At 42.7% G+C, this 25,837-nt stretch overlaps 1 protein-coding gene across 2 annotated transcripts in view; it reads left to right on the forward strand.

Annotated features, from left to right (window-relative positions):
• The window catches only part of Adamts9 (ADAM metallopeptidase with thrombospondin type 1 motif 9), a 163,403-nt gene that overhangs the window by 19,800 nt on the left and 117,766 nt on the right, over positions 1–25,837 (forward strand). For both annotated transcript variants that reach the window (XM_075983443.1, XM_075983444.1), the window contains exons 4-12: positions 9,369–9,658; positions 11,836–11,919; positions 12,023–12,138; positions 13,243–13,283; positions 13,399–13,504; positions 16,668–16,814; positions 18,370–18,511; positions 20,939–21,043; positions 24,096–24,241. In XM_075983443.1, coding sequence (XP_075839558.1) covers positions 9,369–9,658; positions 11,836–11,919; positions 12,023–12,138; positions 13,243–13,283; positions 13,399–13,504; positions 16,668–16,814; positions 18,370–18,511; positions 20,939–21,043; positions 24,096–24,241 — 1,177 coding nt within the window. The remainder of the gene's footprint in view (positions 1–9,368; positions 9,659–11,835; positions 11,920–12,022; positions 12,139–13,242; positions 13,284–13,398; positions 13,505–16,667; positions 16,815–18,369; positions 18,512–20,938; positions 21,044–24,095; positions 24,242–25,837) is intronic.

Genomic DNA, 25,837 nt, shown 5'->3' on the forward strand with positions numbered 1-25,837 from the left:
GTTTAACCTAATTAACCTAATTGATTTGTTTTTGAAAATACCTGATAAGACTAATATCCATAAGCTACTCTCACAAAACACCATTCATCAAGATTCAAGCAGTTAAAAATAAGTCTTTTCACCCCAAACCTCTGTGCCCCTGCCTTTGCACCCGTCAGTTGCCAGCACGTGAATAAGTCACTTGGCAGTGGGTGGCACAGCCCTTTTGTTCTTGTTGCTTTTATTTTTTTCAAAACACAACTTCTAGTTTGTTACAAGAACTGGTCTTGGGAACATGATCTTGAGAGTATCTCAGGATCCGCTATTGTTTTTGAAGTTAGCATGCTGAGGGCCCTTCAGGAATGATTAAACCATGTGGTTTCCACTCACACCAACTAGTGCTTTATGCAAGTGTAATAACCCCTGCCCCTCACTGAACTCTTTCTCCCCCTGCATTCCAGAAGCACATGGTACTTCATTAAAACATCCATGGGGTTTGGGGGGCGTTGTTTTCTTCCTTTTTTCCCCTAGCCACATTGTTTTGCTGTTCTTGTTGTTTATTTTTGGTTTGTTTTTTTAAATTCCTATGATCCCAATAGAGCTTTTCTCTCTCGCCTTCTTTTGTCTCTGGTCAAAGACTTCATTAAGTATCCCCAACCACATCCCCAATAGTGAAGATCTTAGCTTTGACTAGAACTAAGATGGTGGAGGCTAGTCTGCTTTGGGCTGTAGACTTAGCTCCCAGAACGGTTAAGACGTGAGACTGTTGCAATGACCCAGCCTCCTTTTTTCCTTGCTATCTCGAAATGCCTGATGAAAGAACTTACAGAGAGAAGCCTTCATTTTAGGTAAAGGGGTATAGACCATCATGGCAGTGGGAGCATGAGGCAGCCGGTCACACTGCACACTCAGTCAGGAGCAAAAGAGACTAAGTCAGGTGCCCCCAACTCCTCTTCTTTTTTGTTCCATCTCTGGCCCCAATCTATGGGGTGGTGTTGCTCACATTCCGGGTAAGCCTTCCCCTTTCAGATAAGCCTCTCTGGAAACAGCCTCTCAACTGCCCCTGGTGTCTCCTTACTGATTCCAAACCCAGTCACAATAGAGGTAGAGATTAACCATCAGGGCCAGTCAGAGCTCAGGCTCCGCCCTCTCACTGCCGGTCCTTATGCGCTTGTCCAAATCCTTTGCAAGCAGGAATCGACTGCTCATGCTTTCAGATCTTCTCTCCTCTCATCTATCTTCCCTTCCACCGGTGGTCTTTATAAGAGTCACTCTGTTGTATAATTGTTTGTTTGAAGGTCCCTAATTCTAATGCACTCATGTGTAGAGAGGAGTCTCTTCTATACAGTCAGTATAACAGTACCCATTCTCTTACCGTGTTAAGTGGGGGTATTTAATCTTTCCTGTAAGCTGGGCCCTGCTCTAAAACAATTGACTGTATCATCTCCTTTAGTATCTACAACTCCCCTCTTACATATTTACCGGTATTATCTTTAGTTTACTGATGAGGACTCTGAGGTTTCCAGGCAAGAGATTATCCAAGGAAGGGCAGCTACTATTGAGTTAGAACATGAGTGAGAACCAAGACCTATGACCAGGATCGAAGTGGGAAACACTAATGATGGCTTCCTGCCTTCCTCCCTTGGTTACGTTCAGGTGAAACAGAGGGATTGGGCCTTGTTCTTGAACCCTTCCTTTGGTCCTTGCCTTGTGATTCCTCAGCCCACCAAGCCCGTGAGGTCACTCTGCCTTGAGAACGCTCAGTTAAAATTTGATAAGCCTTGTGAAAATCTGCAGCAGTAATTAACTCCCAGGGTTACCATTAGCTTTCCCATTGGCTCTGCTCAGCCCAGTTGGCAGAAACACTTTGGTGAGTAGCCACTGAGTAACAAGGTGTGTGTGTGTGTGTGTGTGTGTATTTTTCTCTAAAATAAGTCCGATTCTTTAGTAGCACAATAAGCACTTCCTTGCATTGTAAAATGAAACTGACTTAAAATGTTTTTACCAAAGTATGAGCAAATATCCTCAAAATTTTGATTGTAAAATATTTCTTTTTCCTAATAATGCAATCTTAAATGTTTACAATAGGAGGACTTTAAGGGCTGAACTGTTTTAAACTTGCTTTTTGGTTATTTTTCAACTTTCTTAGGCACAAAATTAGGTGTTAAACTTCTGATTCGTAAGAAATGTTTCCTCTAAATCCTTTCTTATTTAATTTCCAAGCACCCTTTAAATGGAAGCAGGATATGTTCTGCTCATTTGGGAGACGGAAGCCCACCCTCAGCACCTCTGGTTGACCCCCTGTTATTCCTTCTACTGTAAGGTCCAGTCAGATGTCAGGAACAAATCGTGGTATGCTCTGTTCATCTGTCGCACCCATGAGGACAAACAACACCTTTGGAAGCATTATCCCAAGCCAGAACATTATTTTTAAGTGTACTTAGTCACTCTACCTAAAATGGTTCCTTTTAAAATCTAACTCGTATTATAATTTTATGACTGGTTTAAAGATAGCAAATGAGAATAACGATGGGATTTATTTACTCCTTCCTGCCCACCAGGCAGGAGTTAGCATGTTGCAGTTCATAAACACCCATTATTCCTCCAAGAAGCTGTAAACAGACAAGACTTCCCCTGAGTTTCTAAGTGGGAGACCAGAGTGATGGACAGGGATGTTCCCAAGGTCAAGAGGTGCTGATGCACGCAGTCTCCTCTCACTGTGTGGGTTCCTAAAGCCCCAGTGGTTTGGTGATTGGGAGAAGCATTAGTATTTGCCTTTTGACAGCAGTGAAGCCAAAATGATTGCAAATGCCAACGTTAACCTAGGCTTAGTAATTACCATTCACAACTTTAGAGCTGATGGGGTAGTCACAGGAAAACACACACTGCCTGACAGAAAGTCCCCCCTCTCTCTTTCTATTTGTGTGTGTGTGTGTGTGTGTGTTGTATAACATGTAGCCCAAGCTGGCTTCAAACTCTAGACCTGCCTGCCCCCACTTCCCAAATACTGGGATTACCAGTGTGCACCACCACAACCAACAGAGAATCTGTGTACATGCCTCTGTGAGACTCGTATTGCTAAATACTATCTTTTCTCAGCCATGGGCTTGGTCCTTAGAAGACTCAACACATTATTGTAGGGTTTGAATGAGATCAGGTTTCTTGTAAACTATTGGACAAAATAAATGAAACTAATTTTCCAAGACTGCTTAAAGAACAAGAGACATGTAAAAAGATAGCTTGTTTCTGGGGGTTTTGTTCAAACCTCAGGAGGCAACATGGCTGATGAAATGGCTCAGTGGGCAAAGCCGCTTACTGAGAGGACCTGAATAGGCCTGGAGGCTTGAAATAGATTCCTAATGGGGGGCCAACTCTGCCAGGGGGGCTGTCCCCTGACCTCCATGTGAGTGCCATAACATATATATGCCCACACTTACACAATAATACAATTTAATGTTTTTTGTTTGTATAGGCAGCCACATTGGAAAACAATTTTTGTAGCTGTTCAAAATGTAGAATGTGGAGTTGCCTTCAGCTGGTTTGCTGACTATCCACCCAGATGCCAAATGGACAGGCATATCTGCATATTCCTCACAATGGGCCCCTTGACAGCAAAAGCAATAGACTAGATCTATACTACAGCTTGAAAGCATCGAGTGAGGTGAAAGACTCGAGATACAAATGCTAGGTATTGTACGAATCCGTTCATGTGGCACTGCAGAAGAGGCAAACCCATGGATGGAAAAACATGGACTACTATTTGGTAGGGCCCGGGAAAGAGGAAGAATGGGGAGTGGCTGCTGAGAGGTATAGGAGTTCTCTTGGAGACAATCGGATTGTTCTAAAATCAGACAATGGCGATGATGGCTCGTGCCGTTCCATCACTTAGTCTATTCTGTGAATAGGCTATAACTCACTAAACTGGGCTGAAGGTGTAACTCAGAGGCAGAGTGTTTATATAGCATGCATGAGGTAATGGGCACCTGTGAGAGCGCGTGCGCATGTGCACACAGACACACACACACACACACACACACACACACACACACACGGTGTGGGGATTATACATTTTAAAGGTATGGAAATTTAATGGTATGTAAGTCTTAACGAAATGGTCATTGAAAAGCTATAGTAAATAAGAAGTTGTGTATGAGGGGGGAAATTGCACTACTACTTAGTCAAGAATAAAATTTCATTAATTAGTCCATTCTTATAAAAGTTTTAGCCAAGGGACATTGTAAATTCCTAAGACACAACCCTTGGTTGTATTATGCTGGAAGACCACTGAAGAGCAGTGTGGGTGAACTTCCTTTTTTTATCCTAACAGTGTGTTCCCTCAGCTGAGAACTAAAACTATTACTACAATTCTATTTTGAGGCTAGAGAATAGGTAGGTATATTAGGTGCAGTATCTATTTTTGTGCCATTTTAATGCTAATTTGTTGTTGTTATTGTTGTTGTTAAAATTGGGTTTCACTATGTCATCCTGACTGTCCTGGAGCTCACTATATAGACCAGGCTGGCCTACAACTCACAGAGATTCTCCTGCCTCTGATTCCCCAGACTGGAATTAAAGATGTGGGCCACCACCCATGACTCTAGCGTTACATTTTGAATCGATTGCTACAGTGATCAATGTGCTAGGAATTAGTTGAACTAATTAAATCTGTAGGTAAGATTCTATCGCATGAGGAGACAGGTGAAGTCAGTAAAGGCTGAGCAGGATCTCCCAGGAGGATGTGCTGGTTTGTTAGGAAGAAATGACTTGGTTCCTGCAATTTGGTTTCATTTTTATTTCACTTTTCATCTGCACATGGGAGGATGGGCTAGTGAGTTCTGGTGTAGAGGTAGAGTCAGAGCACAAAGTTCCAAGGTCAGTTCTCTCCTCCCACCCTGTGGATCTTGGGGAGTCAGGTTGTCCCATTTCTAAGTTCATCCTGATAACTCTAAAAGCAAACTGTTTTTTTTTCCTTCCTGGTTATAATAGTGAATCCCATGCCTTTTCCTTACTGAAGATAGAGTTTTCTTTAAGTAAACCAAACCCATCAAATCACGGTGTGCTATCATTTGGTGTAGATTGTCCCTTCAAGGTTTGTGCATTCAGGTCTCAGTCCCAGAGTAACAGAGTAAAAACTGAAGGATTTTTTTTTTAAACTGAAGGATTTTTAATGGGTGAGATAGTAGGTGAGACCTGGTGGAAGGCTGCTGGGCTGCTGGGCTGCTGGGGGGTCTCCCCTAGAAGAGACTTGGTGACTCTCTTGAATCCCTTGTTAATTCCTGCAAGAGTTTATTAAGAGTGAGCCTGGCCCTGCGTCCTAACATCCCATCTCACCATCTGATGATGTCTGTCGCACTTGCTTCCCCTGTGATGCTAACGACAAACAAATACGCTTTTCTTTATACACTGCTCAATTCTAGGTATTTATTACAATGTTTTTTACAATAAACATTAAGAATTATTTAGTTTTAGCAAGCTTAGTGACATGTTTTTTTGTTTTAAATAAAGCTACTTATTTAGTTTTTGAGAATTTCATTTGTATGCTGTATTTATATCAAACTTCTTCATTTCCTTCCAGTTCCTTCTAAGTCTCTCCTACTACTCAAATTCGTGACCCCTTATTCTTTAATTATAATTTCTAGACACACACACACACACACACACACACACACACACACACACACCAGATTATAAGCAAAATTTGCAGCGATCATTGAGTGTTACTCATGTGTTAGGGCTGACCTCTTGAGATTTGCTAGCCTATCAGGGTCTTGTCCCTGTGGAAGACTGATTCTCTGTCTCTCAGCTATTATCAGTTGCCTGCAGTTATTCTAGAGGGTAACAGAGATTTCTTTGTCAAGTCCTTTGGGCATATGGCAATAAGGGGTATAGCTGGGCTATATGGTAGATCTATTTTTTGCTTTTTGAGATTCATCCACACTGATTCCCATAGTGACTGGGCCAGTTTACAACCCAAACAACAGTGAAATCTCTGCCCCCACATCCTTGCTGGCATTTGTTGTTGGTTGTTTTGTTGGTCTTAGCTATCTAACTGGTGTCAGATGAAGTCTCCAAGTTGTCTGAGTTTGAATCTCCTAACTGGTGAAACTGTTAAACATTTTTGAGATATCTCTTAGCCATCGTGATTTCTTCTTCTGAGAACATTTGTCCTTTGTTGTCTTTGCTCTGGTTTTGGAGTTCCTAATATGTTCTGGATATTAACTGTTAGCTGCACAGAGGGCAAAGATACTTTCCCACTCCATGGGCTTCCTCTTCACTCAGCTGGTTATTTCTTTTGCTGTACAGAACCTTTTTAGTTTTATAAGGTCCTATCTGTCAATGATTGGCTTTAGTTCTCAGGCAAATAGAATCCTGTTCCAAAAATTTCACTAAAGTGGCAGAATACAAAATCAATTTAAGAAAATCAGTAACTTTTCTATGCATCAGCAAGAAACACACTGAAAAAATAGATTATGGAAACAATTTCATTGGCAACAACTTCAAAAATTGAACAAACCTAACCAAGGAGGCAAAAGATTTTACAGTGAAAACTCCAGAAAGAGAATGAGGAGACCCCAGAAGCTGGAACGGCCTCCCATGCTCCCGGGTTGGCAGAATTAATACCGTGAGAATGACCATCCTACCCCAAGTCATTTAAAAATTTAATGTAATCTCTATCAAATACCTACAGGCATCTGATATTTGACAAAGATGCCAAAAATACACATTGGGGAAAAGACAGCATCTTCAACAAATGGTACGGGGGAACTGGGTGTCCGGGGGGAGCGGGGGACAACGGGGGAACTGGGTGTCCATGGATGGGGGGATGAAATCAGCCCTGTGTCTGTCACTTTGCACAAAACTCATCTCTAAATTGATTAGAGACCCCAGTGTGAAACTTGAAACACTGACTCTGGTAGAAGAAAAGGTAGGCAGTGCCCTACAACGTATTGTCTTTTGAAAGGAATGTGATCAAGTCGCTCTGGCCGAACTACTCAGTCATGTAATGTATAGAAGCATGTGGGGTACATCCACAGATAGATGGAAATATTACGGCTTTATTGCACACTTTGAGATTAGAACACCGTTTCTCTTTAGGTGTCACGTTCCTCTTCTCATCCTAACTGCATCCCTAGCCTGCAGCAGCTGCTCCTCTATCTTCTCACTCTACACATATTCTTGTTCTGAGCTTTCCATTCGACTGAAGTCATTGTGGCTGATAGCTGTCACTTTGCTGATAAAGTTCTACACAGTGTCTTCTGATGGACTCAAAGGTCAAATCAGTAGGAAAGTCCAAACTGTAAGCCTGGTACAGTCAGTAAGCAGAAGGACCTGAGTTTAATCTCCAGGACCCACAGAGCAAACAAAAGCCTGTTTGACAGCTGGGGAAAAAAAAGTTCACCATTTTAATAATCAAAATGTTCAGGTTGGTCCAGGGCACATCCTGGTCTTAATTTTTTTCAGCAAGTGGTTATAATTGTCAAGTATTTGGGCCCTTCAAATATGAAGCCGCTCAGAGTTTATCCTTTTGGTTTATATTCGTTTGGTGTTGATGAAAGAAAGAATTTCTCAGGTTTTAGCCACTGAAGCATACTTCTTAGTCATACAATTCTGCTTTGTTGTTATAATGTGAATGAATGCACATTCATGAACCAGTAAACAAGGTAACTGATTAAATGAAGTTATAGTCAAAATGTGTTTTTAGCAGGCCCTTTTATGAGTGTTCTGTTTGCTCTGTGATTGGTGATATGAAAATTGAACGGGGTATTTCAAAATTCGAGCACACTATGAAACACTTTGGGGACAGTTTAAGCCTAGCTTCTGTGGCTACACCACACACACACACACACACACACACACACACACACACACACCCCTAGGCCTGGGATCTCCTTCCCAACAAGCTTCCAATTCTTCCCAGGGCTGCTGCCCCATAAACCACAGTTTCTCATAGACTGGAATCCAGGATACCTGGAGATTCATCTCACTATGCTGAAATAAGTCATGGTCCAGCTCCTGGCCCACACTCTGCCCTCATTTGCTCCCTTTACTGATGACTGAAATGAATCAATTGCAAGTTCAGAGACATTGAATGGCAGTGACTCTATTCTTCTATTTCACTTGTGATGGCAGCCTGATAAAGAAATGGAACATTTTATTCTGTGTTTTCTAGTGTCTTTTGTGTTGTCTGTTAGACAATTACCTCTCAGACCTCTCTCTCTGCTATCTATCATCAAATTTCAAAAAAAAAATATTAAAAGGGAATATAATTTTTCTTCCTTCCAGCTCTTTTGTAAAATTGACTTTTACTTTATCCATGATCCTAACAAGGCTTCTGTTACCCAATGGAAGGAACTGCATGCTTCCATTTCTTTTAAGCCAAGCCTGATATTTTAGAGTAACCAGTGTACATCAACTGAATATTCTTTCCTGTAGTAGGAGACCGCTTGTTCATTTCCCTGCAGCCCAGACTCACGTAATAATCACACAGAAACCATATTATTTAAATCAATGCTTGGCCCATTAGCTCTAGCTTCTTATTGGCTAACTCTTACACATTAATTTAACCCATCTCCATTAATCTCTGTATAGCCACATGGCTGTGGCTTACCAGGTAAAGTTACGACATCTGTCTCCTCTGGTGGCTCCATGGCTTCTCTCTGACTCTGCCTTCTTCCTCCCAGCATTCAGTTTAGTTTTCCCCATATAGCTATGTTCTGCCCTGCTACAGGTCCAAAGCAGTCCTTTATTAACCAATAGTATTCCTAGCATACATAGGGGAATCCCACATCATATCCCAGGGAAGCTAGCTCCAGACACATAGGCATTTCAGAGAGAGTGTGGCTTGGGTTCTATACAACTCATAGTCTGTAGTTTATTTTGTATGACATTTGACTATAGAGACATTCTATTTACTTATGTTCTTATTTTTTGGGGTGAGTGTGGTATGTGTATGTGTTCTTGTGTGTGTATATGTGCATGTGTATGTGCATCCAGGTGTACATGCACATGTGTGTATATGTGTGTGTGCATGTGTGTACCAGTGGACTCTAGAGGTCATTGTTATTAGATGTCTTCCATAGTTGTTCAGTACCTTATTATTTTTGAGACAGTGTCTCTCTTGAACCTGAAGCTCACCAATTCATCTATACTAAATTACCAGTAAATTCCAAGGATCTGCCAGTGTCTACCCTCCCAGCCACAATATTTCAGTTCTCAGAACCAACCTGCCTTTACATGTGGGTGCCAGGGATCCAGACTCCAAAGTCAGGCCCTTGTGTCTGGACAGCAAGCCCTTGACTGATTGAGCCACCTCCTTACCATCTAAGGCATCATTTGAACCTACGAACAGTTCTGAGGGTAAATAATGAATGTCATCTGATTTCTTACAGAACTCAAAAGTAGTCGCAGTAAAGACAAGCGGAAAATCAGAATGCAAATGCGGACAAAGAGGAACAGCCTGGCCGACGACGTGGCGCTGTTAAAGAGCGGCTTGGCAACCAAGGTGTCCTCTGGGTATATCACCAAGACAAATGGCACCAGGGACAGAAGGAACCACAAAAGAACCAAACGCTTTCTGTCCTATCCACGGTTTGTAGAAGTGATGGTGGTAGCTGACCACAGAATGGTTTTGTACCATGGATCAAACCTTCAACATTATATTTTAACCCTCATGTCAATTGTAAGTATACCACACGGAAGGCGATTCATGGGTTGACCCAATGTGTCTGGAGGACGGGTTTTCTTTTCCATTCTGCTTGTAGCATCAATCAGGGCTGGCATTTCAGCCATCTGGGCAAACAGCCAAAGGCAGTATGTGGTTGTTCACAGCTGTCAATAGTGCGTGTTGATCCTCTGCTAGATAGTGCACTCACTACTTGGAAAGCATTGTTTCTAACCCTTCCGGTGATGGGCTTAGGTTGAACTACCATCCTCTTTTTATAGGACTCTCAAAAAAAAAAAAAAGTTATGCCGCTTGCCCATAGGCAGGCAGAGCTAGCCAATGGCTTAGATGCTATGTGTGACCTTCTTCTTGTTCATTCTGGAACCTCATGTTCTCTGTCTAACTTAGGAGCTACGCACAGCCTGGCAGGAGTGTGTGATGCTGGCTTGGAGTCCCAGTTATCCCCATTGCTTTTTCAGAATGCATCTGTCTAGTCTTGCATCTTACTGAGGGTTATAAGCAAACAGGCTAGGGGTGAAGCCTACAAATTTCTGGTTTTCTACTCTCATATTATATTGGAGACACAATGAATCTGTATGATGGGAAAGTCAAGTAAAACCTAATGTAAGGACCTGAGTTCAACCACAGCTCATATATCGAAAGCAGGTGTAGTGGTGTAAACTTGTAATCCCAGAAATGGGAAGGCAGAGAAAGCTGGACTGCCTCCTTGACAGGCTTTCAGCCTGTGAGAACCTTTGTCAAAAGGGCAAGGTGGACAGCTTCTGAGGAAAAAAAACCACTCCACATGCACAATTGTGCACTCAAATACACACATATACATACACATGCATATGTATACACACACGCTTCAGAAAAGATCTTGTACCTATGCTAAACACATGGATTTTCTTCTTATCATTCCCTAATCAATAAGACATAACAACTATGTACATTGTCTTAGCTATTCTAAGTAACCGAAAGGCCGTGGAAGGTTGAACACGGACTCCTTGTAGAGGACATACCGTTTTATAGAGGCAGTGTGAGTGTGTTCGTGTTTTGCTCTCCTCAGCAATCCTGGAGCCAGGGTCTCAGAGATACAAAGAGATTACTTCACAACTTTCATTCAAGCAGAAAAGGAACATTCTCATATACTCCCCTATACCTCGGTATTTTTTTTTAATTAATCTTACATGGTAGTGCATGGATTAACCCTTCTTTACCTGAACAACAACCTGCTTTGAATAAATTCCCAGTTGTGTTGTGAAAACCACCATGCTTGCAAAGGTTGCTTTAGGGCCTAAGGCTTAGCTGTTTCTTTCCTCACCATGACCTGTCCTGCTCCTTGCTTCTTCCCTTGCAACTGTGAGTTATCCCCACCCCATGTTACCCAGCCCAGCTCCCCCTCAACCTTATCCTCACTTCTGTCCCCACATGTTCCATACACCCCCGGGCCTCTCATACCCAGGGGATAGAAGGAAAACCTGAACAGACCTTGTAAGTCTCAGCTCCATATCCACGCCATTATTTCAGGTCTATCAGAGACTTTTGACTACAGTAATGGCTCTTGGGTCAGATGGCATAGGCTGTAACTTCCGGTTCTGCTGTTTGCCACTGGATAGCCTCAGACAAGTTACCTAATCTCTCTGAGCCTCCATGACATCCCTGTTTCAAAGGGACAGTCATGGTACCTTGCCCAGAGTTTGCTGTGGGGACTAAATGCAAATCTAGTTTTCTGCTGGAATCTAGTCTATGGTAAGTGACAGTTAATGTAGCTGACATAATAAATTATGATAACAAAACAATGCAGAAATCAGGTTACACTGATGTCGAACATATTAATGGACAATGAGCATGAGGAACAAGTGTCAGCATTGATGTGGGAAACCAAATGACAGGCAAGTACTTGATGGAAAGTTAGTATGCAATACTTTGAAACGAATAACTGTCATATGATAATTCAGCTTCAAGGGAAAATGCCTCAGAACTTAAATTTGCTAGAGTTCATTTTTATCTAAAACTGCCATCTATGAATTTGACAGAGACTGTAAGTCAGTGTGTGTGCAGTGAACATTCAGACCGGAAAACACATGTGTTGCATGAAATATCTAAAGGGCTGGAACACAACCTAAGAAGTGAATTGCTTGTTGCTTACACAGAGCCCACCATTAACTTTGAAAAATTTATCTTGGTTGCAGGTAGCTTCTATCTATAAAGACTCAAGTATTGGAAATTTAATTAATATTGTTATTGTGAACTTAGTTGTGATTCATAATGAACAGGTAATAAAGTTTATTTTTCTCCCTTTTTTTCTATCTGTATCCAAAATGGCATATCTAACTGGTGTTGATGCATAGACCAAGAGCATTTCTTCTCTGTGTTTAGGAAGGACCTTCCATAAACTTCAATGCCCAGACAACATTAAAAAACTTCTGCCAGTGGCAGCATTCCAAGAACCACTTCGGTGGGATACATCATGACACTGCTGTTCTGGTCACAAGGTAAATGGATTGCTCATTATTCATACCTCTTGGTGTCAGGCCCCAGTTGATGGGAAGGGTCCTGCATTGCTGGGAGCCAGTTCTGCTAGGGATGTTCTCGGCTTAGTCACTATAGACGATGGGAAGGGTCCTGCATTGCTGGGAGCCAGTCCTACTAGGGAGGTTCTCAGCTTAGTCACTATGGATGATTTAGAGCAGATAATTCTTTGTTGAACAGGCTGCTCTAAGCACGGTAGTACTCTTAGCAGCATCTCTACATGTCAGTGAAACTCTCTCTTCTCAGTTATGACAACCTGCGGGGTCACCAAACACTATCGCTTGTGACCTGAGGATAAGGGAGGGTACCGTTCTAGCTGAGAATCTCTATCATATACACGCCAGAAGAGGACTCAGTATGTAAAGCAGGCCTGAAAGCAAATGTCCTTCTACAGCAAGGGAAGCTGCTAACCGCATCCAGCCAGTGGCTGCCTTGCAGGACCCTAAATCTAGTGTTGCCGACTTATGTGATTGGTTTTGTTGCGGCTGCTGCTGTTGTTGTTATTTGGTTTTGTTCGCAAAAAGACAGAAAGAAGGAAGTGGTTTTTAATGAGAAACTTCCCCATTTTTATATAAGTTTCTCTTGAAAAATGTTGTTTAAATGTAGAAGGCAGGAAGGAGATGCTGGCTTCCTGGTTTCTCTCATCTTGGACCATCTCTGAAGTCGTTATAAACACGCTCATTGCCCCACAAGCCCTTGCTGGAAATTGAATCCAGGGCTTTGCTTGGGCCTTGCGCATGGATTTTACACCTAAGCCACAACTGCCAGTCCACCACTCCTCTTAAATAAACTCAAAAAGCAGTGAGCACTTCAGTGGGTGTTGAGGGAAGTGTTTCTGCGGTGGGGTGCATCTAACCGTTCTGTGGCTGTGGAGACAACAGTAGACTTCAACACATAACCTTTAACCCTTAAATCCGGGCTTAACCATGTTTGCGGGTTGCAAAACCCTGGCCTTGCCAGTTTGTGTTTTGTTATTCCCCTCCCTAAAAAGAACTAGATATTGAGGGTTTTCTTGTGTTGACCTGTGCTCTGGTGTTGTCACAGCCTAAGTCTGCTTTTTCTTTTAGGGAGGATATCTGCAGAGCACAAGACAAATGTGACACCTTAGGTGAGTCCTCGTCCGTGTCCCCATGGCTAGAATGGTCTTCTCGATGTTTCTCGTCCAAGTCACAATTGCTTTTGAAAGTAAATCCGTGTTGGTCTCTCCCCTTCCGTCCTAATAGGTCTTGCTGAACTGGGAACCATTTGTGACCCTTACAGAAGTTGTTCCATTAGTGAAGACAGTGGGCTGAGCACAGCTTTTACGATCGCCCATGAGCTGGGCCATGTGTAAGTCATCCTTGTCATAGACGTCTAAGACTTTGTTCCTAAACCGGGTGGTGGTGGCACACGCCTTTAATCCCAGCGTTCAGGAAGCAGAGGCAGGCCGATCTCTATGAGTTCAAGAGCAGCCTGGTCTACAAGGACAGCTAGGATTATGACATAGAGAAACTCTGTCTCAGAAACAAAAAAACAAAAAACTTAGTTTCTTTTTACCTATGTCTGTCTTCTACTTTAGTGGAGTCAAGACTTCAGATTAGATTTGACAGGATTGAAGGAGCTGAGCCTTGGTGAGAAGCTGAGTACAGGCGACCCACCCTCTTGAACCCTAGTTCTGTGTGTCTTTGGGTGAGCTGTTTATGCTTGATGTGCAAAGTTTAATAATTTTTCTCTTCCCACTGGGGACTTGGAGAAAGGCATTTTTATTAGTTCTAGCACACTGGAGGATGAATTAGCTTGGAGAATTTTCTTGATTCACATCTATGTCTGAAAGGTTGCCTCGACATAGCTCTGGTCCACAGATTTTTAACTAATCCAGATCATTCCCAACTCACAGCTATAACTCAGACAGTTAGCATCTAAAACAGTAATGTCCTCCTTGAGAGAAGAAGAGGAATAAAGCTGCAGAGAAAGATTCAGTTTCCAGATTACGGCCAGAAGGTGGCCATTATGAGATAGATAACTCCCCTGTTTGTTTTCCTGAGAGACAGGGCAAATCGGTGTAAATCTCCCAGAAATGTTCTGATCTGGGGCCACGCTAGGGTCTTCTAAAATAATTACAGTGCGTATCATTGCTTTCTTTAAGATGGTCTCCTCAGGAGAAACGTTAGTGTAGTGGAGCTGCATGTCCTTTCGTGTCCAGTTTGAACTTGGTATACAGCTAACATCTAACATCAGCGAAGGACGCTTCTTCCATTGAAACACTTTTCAACCACCTCTTGTATATGCTGTGCTAGGGATGAAGCAAGATGTATATGCACATATACAGACTGACAAGCACACACCCAGAAGTCCAGTTCAGTAAGAGACTTTCACCCTTTGCCTTTTCATACACCTTTGCTGTTTCTCCCAAGGAAACTTTGTCAGAGATCAAATGTTTAGGATGGAATCCAGGCTTTCGATGGAGGCAGGCCAGACTGGCTTAGTCAGCATCTCCTTGGTCCTTCTGATTCCTGAGCCATAGTCATGAAATGCAGAGACTCCTCAGGATGATTTCTCTCTCTAGTTCCCTGTCTGAGTGACACTATGACCTGAATTATCAGGCGTTGGAAGCTCTGTGTGCCTTAGTTGCTCGTCTACAAAGTGTGGGAAATAGTACACTCATTGTTGGGTGTCTGTGAGAGACTGGTTCCAAGACCTGGATACTCCACAGACACTCAAGCCCCTTTTATGAAGAGGCATTGAATTTTCATGTCACCTGTGATAATTTGCTATATACATTAAATAAAATTTAGAGACTCATAATATCTAATATAATATAAATAGCCATTATATTATATTATATTATATTATATTATATTATATTTATTATATTGGCTGGAGGAGGAGGAAATCCATGCATGTTCTATACAGACACAAGTTTGGTTTCTATCCACAACTGATAGTCCCTGAAGATGCTTGACCCTCGGCTGCAGTGAGTCAAATGTACCGTTCACTGCATAAAATAAGTTGAGAAAGAATATCTAAAACACAGAATCCAATCTTAGTGTACTATGGATGTGAACAGTCTTGGCTATTATTGGTCAGTAAGTATTTCAAAATAGGTATTATAGTCCCAGCAGTGAGCAAATGTGCTTATTTAAATAAAGATAAGTTTTTGTTCATTTGTATGATAAAATAAGTAAACTTGATTTGACCTAGTTCTGGTGAGTTGGGGATAAAGGGGCAGCTCTTGTCTACCATAGAGAAAGAAGCAGGGTAGGGTTTGAATGCTCGCCTCGCCTGAGGTGTGCTTGAACCAGAGTTCTGTTATCCTCTTTTAAGAAATGGGCTCTTCAGTATTAAAACCTTTAAGTAAATTCATCCAATACAGATTACATTTTCCCATCTCTACTGGCAAACCAAAGGCCCCACATTTTTTAAAGAAAAAAGAAGCAGAACACCAGAGAATTAGTGGAGCAGATGCACAGGCTTTACTCCAGATTTTTCTTTTATAAGAAACAGCTCTACACCCTTCTATCTTCCTCACATTTCCCGAGTTCAGCGTGAACTAGGGAAGGGAATTCCTCTCTTGGTGCTAAATTAACCACATGTTCAGTTTTCTGATTGACAGCAGCCTTTCCCAGAGAGAAAAGATGACCCCCTGACCTTGTCACCTGGTAGATAATTGCCTGGGCTGGGAGGCCATGTGGGTCATGGAGGGGGTGTGCACTGAGGAAATGCTATCATTTTCCCCGCACGTCCTCTGGTGAAGCCAAGAATGGAAAGTATGTGTGAATGCTGTCGTCACCCGCCCAAGCCCAAGAGGACACTGGCATTGCTCCATAGCCTCCCCTCAGGCAAAACGAGAAAGAGTTTGAAGTCTTTTTATGCTTGCCTTTTCCAGCTGGCATTAGTGTGTGAATCCCTTTGCCATCTTTACCTTCAGTTGGCTGGACTTGTATGCCTGTGGTGTCTACGTCACTTCCTACAAGTTCATGCACACACTTTACATACCTTCAGAAGGGTACTTTACTTGATAAACATAGGTGTATCACTCGTCACCCTGATCTAGAAACGGAAGATGCAAGACCCACAAGGATCCTCTTTTTGCAAAGCACTTGGCTTCCATTTTTGACACTGATTCATTTTTATGCTGACATTAGTATAGCATCCTGCTAAAATTTTGACTCTATGGATTGCCCTGTAACTGTCAATTAGGATTTCCAACTCCTGTATTCTAGCACCAACTACAGCACATTCAGAGCCTCTGCAATTCCAAAAAGCATGCTTACACCCGACAAATGGCCATGCATTCACCAAAGGTACTTTCCATTAAATTGGATAAAAATCCCCTCGTGTTCTACACTCCATCTTGAATTGTCTTACAATTTATCCTGCTCACCTGGATTCATACTCTTTCCCATAGCCCAGTAGACGGTTATAATGTTTTCTTAATCAACTGTTAAGCAACAACGCCTGCATGAAGCACTGGTGTGCACTGACATTCTCACTGTTGTTTCATTGACTTTAGGTTTAATATGCCTCATGATGACAGCAATAAATGTAAAGAAGAAGGTATGAAGAGCCCCCAGCATGTCATGGCGCCAACATTGAACTTTTACACCAACCCTTGGATGTGGTCGAAGTGCAGTCGAAAATACATCACCGAGTTCTTGGAGTAAGACTTAAACTTTCTTTTAGTTGCGGCCCCTAGGGTAGCAGTTCTCAACCTGTGGGTTGCGACCCCTTTGGGGGTTGAACAACCCTCTCACAGGTGTCGCATATCTGATATCCCGCGTATCGGATGTTTTCATTATGATTCATAAGAGTATCAAAATTGCAGTTATGAAGTAGCAATGAAATGATTTTTTTATGGTTGGGGTCACCACAACATGAGGAACTGAACGAAAGGGTGGAGGGGTAGGAAGGTTGAAAACCGCTGATCTAGTGTCTGGTCTACATGAAGTAAACCAGGAAGGGAAAGACAGTGCAGAGTTGAGCATTCCTTTGGGGTGATTGTCTTTGATAACATTCCTTGGAAGAGGAACACAAATTACCCTGTTCGTTCATAGCCTTGGCAGTTTGGGGGAGATTACAAACTGACCAGAGCAAAGAGTTGGGTTCTTAAAGGGAATATGCAAATATTTCTGCATTTGTGTAATGCTTTGAAATTTATTCAGGTCTTTGGAGAGCACAGTGATGATGAAGGGCTTAAATATTTATGTACCACTAACCTAGTAATCTTGGCTTGGAATTAATGGGGTAGTATGTGGTTGCCAGAAGAGAGTATGTGGTAGAAATAAGGGCATAGTCAATCAGTCTCTCTCTCTCTCTCTCTCTCTCTCTCTCTCTCTCTCTCTCTCTCTGTCCCCTCTCCTCTCTCCTCTCTTTATGCCCTTTACCTTTTTAAAGCTTCCCAAAGATCCACTTACATTATACAAGGGCCACACATCACAGACTGACGCTCTCCTTCCCCAGAGGTGCAGAACATTAAGCAATTGCCTCAGGTCACTGGTTTGTATTTCTGCAACCTGAGGCAGGGAGGGGGGCTTTGTTCATCAGCACTCACCTGGTGTAAATTTTCCAGAGGAGATGATGTTTGCAGAAACCTGGATGAACTAGAGAGGGCTGGTGTCTTTCTAAGCAGGTAGCCTGAGATGCTTTCTTGCTCTGAGTCCTTGAACCCTTCCTCATCAGTTCAGCAAACACAGGAATACCTCTTGCTACAGACTGGGCCCTGTGCAGAGACAAACAGACAGTAGCTGTGGCCCTAAGATACTTACAGCCTATTGGGAAGGATGGTAAACAAACAAGCAGATAATGGTCCCTCAGACACTATACTTCCTCCTGGCTATGTCGTATGTGAAGAATCTCTTTCTACAGAGTATGTGTCAAAAATACACCTTTAGCGTCTGGATTTACCTTGATTTGTCTTTGGATGTAAAGAATAGATCAAAGCCAAAAAGAACAGTTCTTGCTGCCATTAGGTGTGTGTGTGTGTGTGTATGTGTGTGTGTGTGTGTGTGTGTATGTGTGTGTGTGTGTGTGACTGTGTGTGTGTGTGTGTGACTGTGTGTGTGCGTGTGTGTGTGACTGTGTGTGTGTGACTGTGTGTGTGTGTGTGACTGTGTGTGTGTGTGTGTGTGTGTGTGTGTGTGTGTGTGTGTGTGGCCTTCGCCCCATCTGCAGCCTGCAGAAACCTGGCTCACCATCTGTGTTTCTGCTTCCCGTAGCACTGGGTATGGCGAGTGTTTGTTGAATGAACCTGAATCCAGAACCTACCCTTTGCCTTCCCAACTCCCAGGCCTCCTCTACGACGTGGATAAACAATGTGAATTGATTTTTGGGCCGGGTTCTCAGGTGTGCCCATACATGGTAAGTGTTCGGGGTAGGTTTCTGCCCTCCACTGTTGACTCTGGACTTGTTCATGGTCACATTTTCCCGCTGGAGTCTCACTCTAAATCAGTTACGCGAGAAAAGGTTCAGAATGACCTTGTTAATGTGCCTGCGATGTGGTTATGAGGCAGTGGTGGGCTCAGCATCACCGCATTCAGCCCAGGTTTTCTCATGGTGCTCACATGATAGCCCAGAGGGGAAATGCCATTGTCATCTGCAGAAAGTCAGAAAGTAAGCCCAAGATTGTGGAGGCCCTTTAATGCCCTTCGGCTTGTAAAAGCGACCTGAATTATAGGGACTCTTCCAGATCCAGTACAAGGAATTCATGAGCCAACCGTGGCTCCCTGACTTAACTTGTTAGGCTTGTGTTCTGTGACCAACTGGGTCTTCAGTTCTCTTCTGGTCATCATCCAGCTGGCTGGCTTGCTGGCTTGGTGGCTGGATGGTGTTTTAATGTATGAGGATTTAATGTATCAAGGATTTGTGTGGGTAAGCGGACTCACGCTTTTGTGGGATGCCTCGGGTTGTGTCTTTGGGAAATGTATGTTTGTTTTGCTCAAGAGGAATACTCTGGCAATGGTTGGTGATTGGAGAAATATAGGGAGTCCACATAAGTGATTTAAAAGGTCAAATAACTCCATCCAAAATAATGTCCACTTCTGTGTAATTCATAAAAATGTTGAGCCACTGGTTATAGACATGGTAGTATCTATCTATAATCCTAGCACTCAGGGATCTGAGGCAGGATGATAGAGAGACAGCCTGAGTCTAGCACAAACTAAATAGTTCTGTCTCTAAACACCACTGGTTGTAGGAAGGTGATGGGAGAAAGATCAAGCACGTTTTAGTGCCTTCTTTCAGTAAACTATTCCATAGCCCTGTAAATGCTAGATCCTTAGGAATGTACTCCACAACAGACAGTTTGATAGCGTAAGTCTTCAACATCAAAAGGAGAAAGGAAAGTACCCCAAACTAGGGGGCTTCTTTTGCTGCTTTTTAAAAATGAATTTCTGGTAACTGTTAAACTTTTCTTCTGTAAGTATGGTTTGTTTTAATAATTAGGATAAAATTAAACTTTAGAATCATCTTTTAAAAGTATACCTTGAGGGATTGGAGGGTTGGCTCAGTTGATAGAGCACTTCCCTTGAGAGCAGGAAGATTTGAGTTTCGTCCCCAGAGCCCATGTGGAAATGCTGTGTGGTAGCCTTGGCTTGCAAGCCCAGTGCTGGGGAGGCAGAGACAGGAAAAGCCGGTATCTTGCTGGCCAGCCAGTCTTGCCTAACTGGTAAGCTCCACGCCAATGAGAGAGCCTGTCTCAAAGAATGTAAATGGTGTTACCGAAGATGACACTGGGGCTATCCTCTGGCTTACACACACACACACACACACACACACACACACACACACACACACACACACACACACATTTGTGAACATGCCTGAACATACACCAACATACACAATTACGTATGCACACACACATTTGTGAGCATGCCTGAACATACACCAACATACACCATTACATATGCACACACACACACTGAAGAGAATACCTTGAAATACTTCCATACATACGTACATACATGCGGATAAGTCTTAAAAGCAGAACTCGGTAGAGGGAAGAAAGAAGTTGCAAAGTGTGTTGTGTGCTCTAGTCAATAGGAAGCTTAAAAGTTGTGTATCCCTGGTGGATGTTTAAGCCTCTGTACTGAAGCATCTGTATCCTGAAGGCATGAGCATTCCTAAAGATAGAGTCACTTTTGGGGTCAAAGGAGCAGGAAAGGGACACAGGATGTATACGCAAGGACTTAGCTTGCTTATGAATTGATCTTTTCCTTAGTTTTGTAATGATGACATCTTAACAGAAGGGAGAAATATATTTTAATTTTTTTCTGTATTTCCTCCCAAAGTGTCGAGAGTTTATGGCTCATTACATGATCATGATATTATACACACAGTGCACATGTACATGAAAATGCTCATGCACAGACACGGGCACACATGCATGCACAAAAACACACTAATTTTGGAACTGAGACAAAGCAAAATTCAAATCACATCCATTTTCAGAATTCTGGTGTAGTTTCAAGAATGATCCTGCGTCTCACTGTACCTCAGTTTCCTCATCATTAACACAGGGGTGGTCCAGACAAATGACCCTGTGATGTCATGCATATCTCAGAGTCTCCTTCAGAAAGTCTCCCTTTTATGGAACAGTGTCTCTCCCTGGAATGGAAATGAGTCTCAGGTGGCTGTACTTTGGAATACTTTAGAATGATAAAAATACCATACCAAGAAAAAAAACATCCCTTTGCAAACCAACTTCTACCCCTGGCAAACGGTGACTGGAAAGGGACACTTGCCCTATGTGCTCACACTGTGTCGTGTCTTCCCTGAATGGAACAGATGCAATGCCGGCGTCTCTGGTGCAATAACGTGGATGGAGCCCATAAAGGCTGCAGGACTCAGCACACGCCCTGGGCTGATGGAACCGAGTGTGAGACTGGAAAGGCAAGTAACGCGGTGTGGTGCCTGTCCTCTGGGGACAGACCCGCTCCTCACTTGGGTGGATCCAGCGTGGTGTGCGTCATATAACATATTACAGTGTGGTTCAGTGGACTTATTCTTTTCAGAATGAAAGCATGGCTTGCTATTGAGAATGCTGAAACTTAATAGATAAACCATTTAGGGTGTGGTGACATTTTTTTTCTCTTCTGAGAGTGGCATTGGAAAGTAATTATGAGCATATTACAATAAAAGAAATGCCCAAACACTGCAAGCCTAACACCTTCGTTATTGTTTTACCAGGCCTCTTACCAAGTATGCTGTTTTCTTTTATATGGTGTCATGATGTTACCCTGAACGTATCTCAACCCAGATTCTCATGAGCTGATTTTGGTTTTAATGGTTCTCACCATTTCGTTAATAACTAAACAGAGCCCACTGTTTGTGCAGGCCAGTGATAACAGAGTCCCACGCCATTGGAGTATGATTAATCTAACCTTCTGTACCTGCTGTGCCCCTCTGAACAGTGGCCGTGGGCTGCTCATATTGTCTTCATTATCACCCAGTCACTTACTGAAGGGAATTTTAGGTCTAGGTCCACATGACTTGTGTCTCTCACCAGGGATGCAATCTGTGGGCTCTATTTCCAGAACTCTTGTCATCCTTATCATTTCTTGCATTTTTCCCTCTCTTCCCATTTTTTTTTTTACTTTGCTTCCTTTGAACAGTTTTGAACATCTGACTTCTTCACCTTGTAAATTTAATCATATCCAGGATGTTTCCTTGGAAGAAATCACTAACAAATTGATTTCCAGAATTTTATTCTCCCTTACATGGTTTTATACTTAGGGAGCTGATTTAAAACACACACACATACACGTTTTTTTCTCTTGAGATCAGTCAAGTCATTTGGGGAAGAACTGCCCCAAACCCTTCCAAGGTGAACCTTTCCTACCATAGTTCTTCTGCTTGCTTGTGAGAGACATTGGGTTGCTTGATGGACCCTGAACTACTTCATTTTCCAGTGGTCAAACATGAGGACTCCATTTTCATCACTGTATCTCAGTGATGAAAGGAAACAAGGATGTGGAAATTATTTGGTTAAGTTATATTTTTGAAGATGATTTTGTATAAAGTAAGTTGATGACAAAGTCAGTTCATCCCTCCATTTCCCCTGTGCTATTCCAAAAAGATAATTCAAAGTGCAGCTTTCCCTAGTGATTGCCTAGAAAGAAACAATAGACTGAGTGGCTTCTGGAACTTCCATTATCTTAAAAGAAAAGCATATCTCTTTGTTCAAAGATCGAAGTTTGAGTTTTTTGTGGAGCATTAAACTTAATGCGTTGAGGGAGGGGAGAGGTGGCTCAGTGGTTGAGAGCACTGTCTGCTCTTCCAGAGGACCCAGGTTCAATTCCTAGCACCCACATGGTGGCTTCCAATTGTCTGTAACTCATATGCATGTGGTATATAGACACATGCAGAAAAAAAAATGCCAGTACACACATTAAAAACAAAACAAACAAACCTTAGTAAGTAAGTGGGTGTAGGCCCCAGGTGTTGGTGGGAATGTACTTCTCAGGTTCCCATAGCAGTCAGTACAAATTGAATGTGACACTCATTCTTATGCAATCAAGATGTCACTTCTGAGTCCTTCTAAACACTGTAACCCCAAGACTGCTATCAGTTTGCTAACTGGTAGCTAACAATAAGCGTGACTCCTACTTGACAACTTGATTAGTTGATTAGGATAGAGCCAGCTAATCAGGTAGAGCCACCATATTCCATGGTGTGGTAGTGCATACCTTAAGACTAGAACTCAGAGGCAGAGGCATTTGCCTCTGTGAACTCAAGGGCAGCCCGATCTACATAGGAAGTTCCAGGCAAGTAAGGACGTTGTCTTCAAAACACAGAAGGAAACATCACTGCGGGGTGAGAGAAATGAGTCAGTGGTACAGGGCGCATGTTGTTCTTGCAGAGGACCTGAGTCTGGTTCGCAGCACCCGTTATACCTTTCTCAGATGCGGTGAGAAGATGATTACAGAGGAGGCCAGATAGCCCAAGACTTTACTCTTCCGTTTCCCACCAAGCCCTTCCCTCCTAGGAAGGATGAATCTTCCCTTAGTGTCCTTTACCTGCCTCTTGCTTGCCTCTGCAAACCACCCCTGGCCTCCTCCTTCCTCTGCCTCTTACCTTACTCCTGCTTCCCCACAGAGATGTCACAACAGCCCAGCTCCGCTCCACTTCAGAGATCAGAGAACCGCAGGGATCACCCTCCCTGGGCTGTGCCTTTCTTTTTGTCTCCTGACCAGTTGCTTGGCTTTAGGTCACACACAAACAATAGCAGGGAGTGGAAATAAGTCCCTCCACTCCCTGTCTTGCTGGGGAGTTTTATTGTGTTTTATTATTACCACCATTTTAAACATCAAGGCTCTCCTGATGTAGAGAGTCTGAAACCATCAGTACAAGAAAAATATAATAAAGCTTAGGACTCTGTAATCTGTCTCTTTTGCTTTAGTCTAATCCTACGTGTTTTCTTGGGAGTGGGTTTATAAGAATTAAGTAGCTAATTCCTCCTCCCCGGTTTATTTGAAATTGGGGTTTTCAAATAAAGGGTAATATAATAATAAAACCTTCGATTTTAGAAAGACTGCAGAGTCTCCAAGCCTTGCTAATAGAGATTCACTCTGCAAATTCTATACTTCATTTTGGCCCCTGACTGCAGTCCATGCCCCATTTCCACTCCTCCTTTTTCCAAGCACACAGACTAATTGAGCAGTTTAAAGCTGGCCATTAGAGCTACCCATTTAGGATGGAGCCAATCACGCTCACTGGCCTGTGATTTTTAGAGCAAGCGGTAAATGCAAACACCGCCTAAAATCAATGAGCACGATATTAAAATGCCTGCAGTATCCATTATTCATAGAAGTAGCACATTTGCAGTGCTTCAAGCCAGCGCATGGGGGAAAACTTGAAAATGTGATGTATTTCTGGGGACAGCTGGTCCTCTGATGACTCGCAGCTCCCAGCTCTCCCTCACTCTTCTCCCTATTAAATACAGCACTGCAAATTTGGATTCTGTGTTCCCAAAGAAACGGAGGCCCCTGCGATCGATGGATCCTGGGGAAGCTGGAGTCACTTTGGAACCTGCTCAAGAACATGTGGAGGAGGCATCAAAACAGCCATCAGAGAATGTAACAGACCAGAGTGAGTCTATGTCTATGTCTATGGCTGCCATCGGTGATGCAGCAGGGTGGACGAGTACCCGGAACTCTTCAGCTGGGGGCTGAGGAGGAGCGAGTGGGTGGACGTCCAGGGCTGCGAGACCCCGGGTATCCTGAACACCTTCATTCTACAGTATTCTTTCTCTTTCCGGATCTGCTGCTGTTCGTTATATCTGTCTGCCAAACAATTGGTACTTTTGCATCGGCCGCTCTTAATGATCAGGCAGCTCTCATTGCACCCTAGAATTTGGGATGGCATGCTCAGAGTGAGCAAATAGATTGCATAAGAAACGAGGCCCGCCACAAGGACAAGCTGGTGCATCAAACACTAGCTGGTGCAGGAAGAGGCACCATCAGGCCCGTGGGTCCTAACTCTTGTTATTTTGTTTGCGTTTGGCCCTGAGAGGCCTGATGGCAGAAACAAGAGCCCCTAAAATCGGCGCAGTCTTCAAAGCAGGAAGGAGAAACAAATGGCCTAGTTAAGAAGGCAGACGCATCTCCTTCCTTAGTGATTCTGTTCTGTTTTTAAATTAAGAAATAGGCTAAATTTCAAGATAATTAATTTGTCAATTTGGAACAGAGATTGTGAACTAAATATTTCCCACTCGGGCTCTTACCATAACAACTGCGTATAAAATCTTACTTTAAGATATCAGGACATATCTGTTTCATTTTTTAAAACATAAACTCTGATTTTTTTTGTCAGTACAGATAAAACAAAAATGTTTATATTTTTTTACATATTGATTCCTTGGGCCATGTTCATGCACAGGTGTGCCACACACATGTGGAGGTCAGACCTGGGGGAGCCTGAACCTTTACCTAGCAAGTCAAGTAATTGTGGGCTCCCCCCATCCCCACTCCCTAGTTTTTGGAAGCAGGGATTAGATGAACCATTTTCAAAATGTTGAGAACCGGTTACTATGGAAGAGCCATTAACTCATGATACAATTTAAACATCAGTCCCCTAGTGTGCCCCATTAGAAAAGATCATTGAAGGTAGATTAATAAAATTCCCTCTTTTCTTACCTAACTCTTAAGTAGAAATTCTCCCCATTGAGACCTCAGCCTCTTCTGGTAGCCTGGAAGCATAGGAAGCAGCCTACCTTCATTATTTCAGGAAAGAATTTTTGGACTAACCCAAATCTGATTGCACTGATTCATGCAAATAAACAAAGGAGCTGATGTATCTGTTCCAGCCAATTTGTAGACAAAAACCCAGGTGTCTTTAAGAGTAGAATGCACCTGTGATGGTGTTTGCAAAAACTCCTTTGTAACATTAAGGATGTCTGTTCTCAAATTTAATCAGCTGGGTCGTATAACATGTACTTGAAGGAATGACCTAAGCCGGCTGTGCAGAGTGATAATTAATCTCCCAATTTCCTGAAGTCCTTTGTATTCCTATTTGGCACAAAGTATTCTTAAAAAATCTTTTTACTAGGGAGATGTGGCTAACAGTATTTCCAAAGTTGAATTTCCAATAGTTTCAAAATTTGCCTACGTGGAAAAAATAGTCATACCCAAACAAATGTTTTAATTATGAGATTAATTCTTCCATTCTGAAACGTTTATGGCTGTA

This window comes from Microtus pennsylvanicus, chromosome 8 (genome assembly GCF_037038515.1).
Source record: "Microtus pennsylvanicus isolate mMicPen1 chromosome 8, mMicPen1.hap1, whole genome shotgun sequence".
Taxonomy (NCBI): Eukaryota; Metazoa; Chordata; class Mammalia; order Rodentia; family Cricetidae; genus Microtus; species Microtus pennsylvanicus.